Source organism: Nestor notabilis, unplaced genomic scaffold (genome assembly GCF_000696875.1).
Source record: "Nestor notabilis isolate BGI_N333 unplaced genomic scaffold, ASM69687v1 scaffold28941, whole genome shotgun sequence".
In the NCBI taxonomy this organism is placed as follows: Eukaryota; Metazoa; Chordata; class Aves; order Psittaciformes; family Psittacidae; genus Nestor; species Nestor notabilis.
The window spans coordinates 26,664-36,250 of NW_009915824.1; the positions used below are offsets into that span (position 1 = coordinate 26,664).

At 36.9% G+C, this 9,587-nt stretch overlaps 1 protein-coding gene across 1 annotated transcript; it reads left to right on the forward strand.

Moving 5' to 3' along the window:
- Positions 1-356: 356 nt before the first annotated feature.
- Positions 357-8,615, forward strand: FAM150A (family with sequence similarity 150, member A; the record flags this gene model as incomplete). Its single annotated transcript, XM_010024305.1, has 4 exons — positions 357-469; positions 4,013-4,093; positions 5,092-5,168; positions 7,972-8,615. Coding segments are annotated over 3 exons (259 nt in total), but the record flags the coding sequence as incomplete, so codon positions are not given.
- Positions 8,616-9,587: the final 972 nt, after the last annotated feature.

The following is a 9,587-nucleotide window of genomic DNA, read 5'->3' on the forward strand; positions in this document are numbered from 1 at the left end:
AGACTTTACTGTTCAAGTTCTTGGCATTTCAAAACCCAAAATACGGTATTTGGTTTGCAATTGTACATATTTTGTTCAGGTACTCAAATACTTGTTATAACATGATGATGTATCTATATTGTTTGTGGTCTTTCTAAAATTACAGCTGAACTCAGAACCTAAGATGTGCAGAAATGATTTCAGATAGTGTGTTGTAGGATGACCATTTGGTATTAATCTGTGAATTGCCTGAAACATTTCACAATGTTGTTAACAACACCAGCCCCCCCTCCACCCTCCCCCAATTAATTTCATCGTTAATATGGGAAGCTGTTTGGCCTCTTGACGGCAGACATCTTGGCATATTATGCTTTCAGGGCTTTTACTGTAATTTCTATACTACACAAATATATTTTTTTTCTTCTTCTCTCCTCAGAAATTTTTCCAAGAGATTCCAGTCTAAAAGACAAGTTCATAAAACATTTTACAGGTAAGGCAGCTGCTTGCTCTTAATTTTCCTATATATGCATATTCTAAGTAGCCGCAAGGGTCACATTAGCTTTTTTGAGGTTCTGCACCAAGTTTAACATTTGTGAAGTTAAAGTGTATATTTTAGGACTAGAATTTTTTAAAGAACCCTAATTAAATTGAGATTTGAGTCTCTCTTTGAATAATCTAGCTTAAAATAACTTTCAAAACATGGTAAGGTAAATCTTATTGGTTTGTTTTTATCGTCCTATTGTTACTTGATGTATCTATTTTCACGTTCATTAATTGTAAAACTTCTCATTGGACTGCACATGTCTTTCAGAAACAGACCTATGTGGCCATTTGAATTTTCACTTCATCAGGGAAACACTTTTCGTCTTCTTTTGTATGATGTGGATGTGGATACTTATTTTAATCAGTGTAAATTAAACAGAGAAATAATTAGCTATTTCAAATGTGAAAGTTTATTATGATTACAGTCAAGCACTTACTTGAAAACTGACTTGGAGTTAAATAATGCACTTATCTTTGGGACTCTCTAGCTACTGGAAAAAATACTGTACCCTTTGAATATATGTAAAGATTGTTGTCAACAGCAAGATGTTTGCACTGGTTCTTTACTCTCCACTTCCAAATGTTATGTAATTCAGAAAAGTGAAGGTCTCAAAATATGACACTGCAAATCTGTTGATGATTTTCAACATTATTGGGATTACTGAACCTAGAAACTAGAGAACTGGGTGGCAGTTGGAGCATGAAAAAGAGAATTGGGAATAATTATGCATTTCCTCTTTGCTGGAAATTTCAGACAGTCCTTGTCAAGAAAGAAATGAACTTTTTGTCTCTTTTGCATGAGGGAGGTGTCCTCAAACCTGTAGGATAAGCACAGCTCTACTGATCTTTCTGCCAGCTGCAGCCTAACAGCATTTTCAGGAAACGTGCCATACTCAGCTAGCCCTTTCACTCTTGTAGTAAACAAGAGTATGTATGAAGTTTACAATTCCCAGTCCATATGAGAAAGAAATGAAAACAATGTATAGATTCCAACTATGCTATCCTATGTAGCACAGAAATACTGAAAATTCCTCTACTGGGGAGGACAGACAAGAAAGATTTGCTTATATTAGTTCTTAATCCATTTCCTTTTCATTTGTAACTTTGCAAACTGCTCAGCTACCATAAAAAGCTCAACATAAGAATCTGGGGAAGCTAAATAATGAATACAGAACAAGTTTCATTACTCAAAAACAGCAGTGAAAAACAACCATGAGTTTTACAGTTTCGAGAACACTAAATCATACAAAAGAATAAAGAGCAAAAAATACTTGAAGGCCTGGAGCCATTCATTAAATTAATATTCCTTTTCTGCGTGAGTAGTTGGCATCAAAATTGCTGAAATTATTTGACTAACATTATCTGCAATGAATAAGTAAAGCAGATTCATTCCAGAATTCTCACGGGTTACTTCTTTGTTGGCTCAGAATTTCTGCCTACATCTTTTTGCCTTTCTTTTTTTTTTGTTTTTTTTTTAATATGCTCTTAAGATCTTCAGTGATGGGTTCTTCTGCCTCTTATTCACAGCTTTATTAGATCCTGTAATCTGTAGGTGTTTTCTTAAAATACAGCCTAACTTTCTTTATTCTGTTCAAACTGTAATCCTACAATCCTTTTTCTATCGATCAACCTTAGTTAAGTAAACTGTTCAGTTATAGTCCTTACTAGCTCAAGAGTTAGAACATCCTAAACTAATGAAGTTGTGAAAAAGCAGAGAAGGGGAAATCAACATTATCTTTACAGTACATTATCTTTACAGTTTCAGGGTTAGGAAAATTATTGTACACTTTTAGTATGCCAAGAATAGTAGACACATTTTAAAGCCAAATAAGAACCACATGTAACAGTCCTCAACTATAGGAAAAATCATAAATAATGTTGTGAGTCATAAAGCTATCTATCAATTCAGCTTGAAAAGCCAGCTGACACGGAGTGCTCTGTAAGGCACAAATAAAATTAACAGCCTATTTTTGATGTCATGAAAGAGAGCGAGAACACTATATATTATCTGAAGGGACACAGAATTTGCTTAGTGACAAAAGCTAATGTTATCTCCATATATCCTGGGTAATTTCAAGATACATACTTTTTCTTAAGCCTAATTGCTCCCTCAGATAAAAAATGGCAACAATCTTCTAGTTCAAAGTTGCAAAGGCTGCTTTGTGAGTTTGTTGAAAAGCTTATTTGTGGGTGAAAAATCTCATGAAATCCACATCCTACTGTAAAATACATCTCATGTTCAAGTGTGTTGATTGTCATAGAGAGGAATCTTTTCTCGAGCTTGTGGTCATTTGGCTCCATTACCCAGAGAGAATTGGCTTGGTATGTTTTACCAGGCTGATAACCTACCTTTTAAGTTGTGAAATAAATAATTTTTGCCCAGAAAAGCTTGCTGTCTTCTTCTGACAGGAAAATTAATTAACACAGAGTGCTTGGTATGGATCTTTTTGTAGCTTTGCTTTAAACAAGCTCTTACTCAGAGTTCCTATTTATGCTGAATTTAGAGGATGCAAATTCAATTTAGTCTTGTTCAGTTAGTGCTGATTTATGTCAGTGTTTTCTGTCCAAATCACAGGAAACTCATTCTAACAGTGGTGAAGTTGCTAAGCAGGTTACATGGTGCAAATAGTACATTTTTTCTCTCCTTTTTAACTTGGATGCCATCAGTAATACCTTCCTGGGACCATCAGCAACTATGGAAGGGCTCTTTGGCAATTCGTTACCTTTGAGTCATGTTTTAGAGACCAATAGCTATATAGTCTTATCAGATATTAACACAGACAGATGACACTGTATATCCAAAGAAGGGAGCACAGGACAAAGACACAGCACAAAACATCCTGGGCACACAGGAATTTGCCTGACCCAGACATTGACGTGCTGCCCTGTGCATGCCTGAACTCTTTCTTCTTAGGACTGTTCTAACAGGAGATCAAGTTCTAGATGTTACTCAGCTATTTTCTTTTTTTTTTCCTCAACACCCACATTGTATATTAAGAACTCCATAAACCATCTGTGTGCAAATTAGAAGCATTAATACATGCAACTACTTCATCTTTCCAGGGCTTAGAAACTCCTATTTGCTTAAAATGTTGCAATTATATATCTTTAGAAATAATTCCATCTACATTATTCCTTTTGAATTAGACTACTGATGTCTACCGAGCAAATTAAACTCTCCTGTAGTGGTACTGTTCTGTTTTTCACCATGTAAGAAATTTTACGGTTAATTTTGGAATTTCAAGGCTCAGTCAGTCCATCATTTTCAAGGGCCACTTTTCTGTTATTCAGATCATAAGCATAATAGCATAGCAATAGTATTACTTTCTGTTATTTCAGTAGCATTGTTATACTTGAGTTGCATCATAATGATTTAAGGTATAGGAAAAGTCTAGATATAATTTTAGCCAAAAAAAGATTGAACATTAATTGAAGCTGCAAAGCAGTGACATGGAAAGCTTATGATTAACTCACGCTTACTTTCGAACAGGGCCAGTCACATTTTCGTCAGAGTGTAGCAAGCACTTTCATCGACTATATCACAACACAAGGGACTGCTCAACACCAGCCTGTAAGTAGTAATTGAAATACCTTATAATGCTTTACATCAGCCAAACTCAAAGCAGACAATATGAGATTCATTCAACCTGAAATGTTCTGCTGATCTGAAAAGGAGAGCTAAATTCTCACAACTGTCTCCACCTTATCCAGCACTCAGGCTTAGAAGAACTATCAAGGCTGATCATAGCCAAGATCTTTTCCTGTCTCTTTAGAGGGGTTTGGTATTTTCTTTCAGGGACATCTTAGTCACTGTAGGATGTCTGAGGATGAATTATTTTTTCCCCTGCTGACATGGTTATATTCTGTATAAACATTCCCTGAAGACCTGAACCCAGGTTAGCATTCAATCTCTTGCTGTTGGTCATCATTTCTATTAAGTTTTATTAAAACACTTACCAAGCAAGAGAAGAAAATTGCACCTAAATATTTCTTGTTACCAAATAGGTCTTTCTGTCAGAAAGGACAGTAGTGGCTCAGGGGCCATTTGAACCAAGCGGTCATTTGAACCAAGAACACCAGAAAGAGACATAGCAAGTGGGACACTATTATCTCTAGTCTGATGATTAGAAGATATACTTAAGACATGGTAAATATGGATTCCCATCAATGTTAATTCTAAGTGGAAAATAAAGTTTAAACACATTTGAAAGAGGCGGACCTCAAACTGTCTTATAGTCTGCTGCTTAGAATAGCTTCCCCGTTAATGAGTTAAATTCCGTGAAGTAAATTTGGAAGTTGAACCTGGTCTTCTACATCTTAGGAGGAAACTACCTGGTAGAAAATTAATTGCTGCCATCACTCACATTTCCTCTAGAGCTCTGGCTAGGATAAAATACAATCTAATTTTGCATCTTACACACATCATTTAATGAATTTCCATCAGAGAATGGTTTCACTGTGTAGAGTGCCTGAAATTCTAGTACAAAATCTACATTTAATTTTATGCAGGTTTTTGAGGGTATCTGGCAACTGAGATTCATTATTGCTGTGGGTGATTTTGTTTTATAGATTACAAAAGGTGTGCAAGGTTGCTAACGAGATTAGCAATGAGCCCTTTGTGTACACAATCCTAGGATGTTTGCTGTGTAAGTATAATTTTTCCCACTCATTTTCTTATTTGTTGAATGGTCTAGTGATTTACTCCACACTTTTTATCAGGCATGCATACATAAATGTGGTACTAACAGAGTGCATCAACATGCAGTTCTGGCATTGCTGTAAGGACTGACTGGTTCCTCATAGAAATATAGGGAAGCACAGATACCTCTGTAGGCACCACTGTAATTTCCTACAGTTACACACTTGTGGCACCATAGTCCATAATTATGCACTGGGTGACTTCTGACTGTTTAGAATTTCAAGAAGGAGTTTGGTTGGTGAAAGAAAAATATGTGAGGACTTCATCAACGCTTAATTTCAGGCCTTTCAAAAGAGGGCTTTGTTATCCATGGAAGAAGAAAACTATCTTGGTCTCAGGTCTGCCATTGATAACCTGGTCATCTTTTAGGCCACTTTTCATTCCCAAATCATCTCCTGGGAACTTCTCTAACCTTAATACCACTTCATGGTGATGAAAGTAAACTGAACATGAAGATGTGACAAAGCTAAAGGCTTTAACTAACTGGCTGTGGAAGGAACTAGTCTATTCTTGTTTATGAATAGCATGTTAAATGTGTTAATTAAACAGCATTGTCACTGAAGGAGCATCTTCAAGTGTGCTATTTTCTTGAGTTGTTTGAATATCAATAAGACAGTTACAGTTCTAACAGTGATTTGAAAAACAGCACTGGTTATTACTGACCAATGAAATATATAAAATCAGTGATTTAATTTATTTAAATTTCTTCAAAGATGGTTTCCTTTCACTACCTCCTCCTGATAAATACTGCAAGCTTGGAGTTTGGAGGAGTTGTGTATGTCATTTCTTCCTGCATCAAGACTTCAATTCATACTAATCAAGAATAAGAAAGGAAGAGTAGGATATGAGTCAGTGTTAGCTGATTTGATTTCCAAGTGGAGGTGGGATTCATTCTGGTGGCTGTTAGAAAGTGCTTTGAAGAATATGGCAATATTTCAGTTCTAAGAAGAAATGACATAATTTCTTTCTCCTTTTCTTAACTGTTTTCAGTCTGTTTGGTCTCTTGCCTTCCACATCTTGCAGATGGTTTTGAATGCATCGGGGACAGTGAACCAGAGACTGAGTAGGTCTACCATTACTTTGCCAGGATCTTCTTTACCTTTCCTTACTGAGAAAGGAACCCTTTTCTCAGTTCGCTTTTCTAAAATATTTTTTTGAGGTGCCTAAACTCCTGTTTGTTTGTTAGTGTTCTCTTTCAAACCTCAGCTTTCTCATTTTGTGCATTTCACCTATGTAGTCTGTGTTTGTCCCTCATCTGTATCCCTTCACATCTCTGGGTTCATGGCTCAGAGTTTCCAGAAATATTTCTGGGTGTTCCAATACTTTTTTTCCTTTTCTTTCAAGAACGTGAGTCAAAGATCTGCCTTCATATCCACAGCATCTATCTCATTCTTCCATCTTTAAAATACAAAAGGATCGAAAGTTGCTATGATTTGCAAATCCAGGTGTTCTAATTTGCCTGTCAAAAATACACTCAAAGATGACAGGTGGGGAAGGGAGGGTTTAGATGGTAAGCAGTGTTAGCAGCTGGTGTGTAATGTGTTCACTTAAAGTTTTTCTCTTCTCTCTACTTTGTTAAAAATAGAGGAAACATTGTAGGAAGAAGTAGAGCTATGATCAAGTGTTTCCCAGCTGCCTCTGTGCTCACTCATCCTGTTCCTTTATCAAATGGATAGAGCATCTAATTTCCACTAGAAATAAGACAAGCTCAGGCCTTCATGTTTACTTATATCCAATATCTTTTTGGAATGGCAACATTTCCTGAGAAGGATGAAGGATGGCGGGAGTCACTCTTTCTTCTCTCCAAACAGACAGGGCAGCACAGGAGTTATATATGTTCATGCCTCAATAACACTGCATTTCTATCAGGATTCTGTGATTGCTTCTACTCCATCTTGTGGCACAGAGGATCTGTCTTTGTCACCACCCTCACACTAGCTTGGAGAGGATAGGGTCATAGTTGCTGTTTACTGTGAGGGATTTTACCTTTGCTTTAACATTTGAGAGAGTCTTGGAGAGTCTCAGCTGCCTTGAAGAATGAGGCTCTCCCACTCAAAAAATTTACACCAATTTGTAAGTATTTCTCCTGCATGTATTAAAATAGGCTGTGTTTTCCTCATAAAAAAAAGAACCTCAATGCTATTATGCGAATATTTTCGTCCCTCTCTTGTAAGTGCTCGGTTAAAAAAAGGAGACGTGGTCTTTTTCTGTTAGAAATGAAATTGCCTGGGAAAAGCCAGTTTTCTTGCGGGAGAAGTGGGAGCGGCCGGGACGCGGCCGCGGGACGTTTCAGGACCATGGATAAGGCCGCCGGGGCCGGGGTGCGGGATGCTCAGAGCAGCGGCTGCCGGGGCTGGTGTGCAGGACAGGCACTTCCTAGCGGTTACTCGCTCTTTCACGGCCTTCAGACCTTTTTTGGGTTGTATTTTTCGAATTCTGATACTTGCAAATGGAAGTAAAGCATTCGACGAAGTCCAGAATGTAGAAATAGTCACAACTATGGGAAACTTCCTTGTAAGATGCAGCTTTGTGCACCGCTATGTGTAAACCTCTTAGCATCAGCGCTGAGGATTTGCCACAGCAAAACTCATTAGTGTTTGCTGAAGGGCAAGAGCCACTGGCATTCCAGAGTTAATCTTAAGATTTATGCAATCCACAGGAAACTGTTATTTATAAACAGAGTTATACTGAGTGGTCTGCCTCTGTGTTTTGAAACTAGTTCTAAAATGGCATGTCCTTTTCTCTTGCAGACTTTCTACCAAGAAGAGAATTCTGATTTGCCAAGAAAGTGCCTTGAAATCTTCCGAGACAGAGAAGACATCTTTTACCTTTCTGATTTACATTTTGTTACTAGATGCTTTTTATTTTCATATATTTGTTGGACATTCCATATTTGTGTGAAACATTATTTTATTTTAATTTGTAAATTTGTTGCCTATAGTTCAGACAAGCCAATTATTTAAATACAATGTATATAAAGAATACTAATGATATACTGATTAAATGTTTCAACCATATGCAGGGAGTTGGTAAAATTTTGCTGTTTCTTGTTCCATTGTATTTACATCATTCTGCTCAGGCTCTTACTTTCATTATTTGCACTAACTTGAAATGCAGAAGTCTATGTAACTGAAATCTGAATAAGCTGTAAGTGGAGAAGTTTTACTTGCCATGGAAGATATTTTATATTATGAAGCTTTGTTAATATATACATATATATTATTGCACATCAGAAAAAAAATTGCTCAGAAATGCACCTTGCTTTCAGGAACATTTGTATGACTATTCTGGATTGTCATCAGTTACATTTGTACTGGCACTTATGGAAAGAGTTGCAAATAATGTAGATATAAAGACTGGAAAACTGCAATGCAGTTTTGGTGGAATAAAGAACATAAAAATAAAATCTTTTCCAAGAGGGATTATTTAAATTTATTAAGAGGCTAATTATTTAATATAAAAATCTAATTTATCTGGTGAACTTGAAATAATTTTCCACTGAGAACTGGAAACTTGTGGGTTTAGGTTTTAAAATATTTCATTTTCAAGTGGTAAATTTTAATCAGATACTTATTCTTCAACTGAATGAGGTGCAAACAAAAACACATCATGCACCCACTGTGAATAACGGAAGCCTGTGGGGATGAGAATAGCATAGTAGAAGAGAAAATACTCTAATATCATAAAACCAAGGGGTATAATGAATGAATTTGGCTGGTGACATATCAAGCTTAACTAGTTGGGAAGAATCCAAAGCACAATTGCTCATCTTTCTTACTTAAAATCAAATTGTGATGATAACATTTGCTACCCATTTCTCTCAGGTCTGTTACTGCAAGCTTATACGATTGCGTTACAGAGAACGTGGTATTAAGTGAGGGGTTTAAGGTCAGGCCCAGAGTAACTGACAGCACACATTCATTATTGTGCCCAAATCACAATTCTTGTAGTTAACTGGCCATTCAAACCAATCCCCTCAGATTAGTTATTGTCTCTATCCTTTCCCTCAGTGTGGGCTTCGTGAGCCCTTTAACTTCTATGGCCAGCACTTTTCCTTCTGCAAAACAGGGGGGAAGCTGTGCCCTGGGGTTCCTTGCCAAATAGCAAACAGCTGAGTTATTATCCAAAGGGGTTTTATTTTTTCTTTCTATATGGTTCGGTGTTTCTCAGCACCAAAGTTCTGCTGTGTGCCTATGATGCACCAGGCAGTCAAGCCCAAAACAGCTGCAGGTACCATGATGTTCTGTATGGGCAATAGTATAGTAACCAGCTGTTTCTAACCAGCTCCTTAGTTGCAGCTGTTAAAGTAGTTGCTCCTGCTGTAGTCCTGGATAAAAGGTTGTTTTTCAAACTTTTTGCCATCATG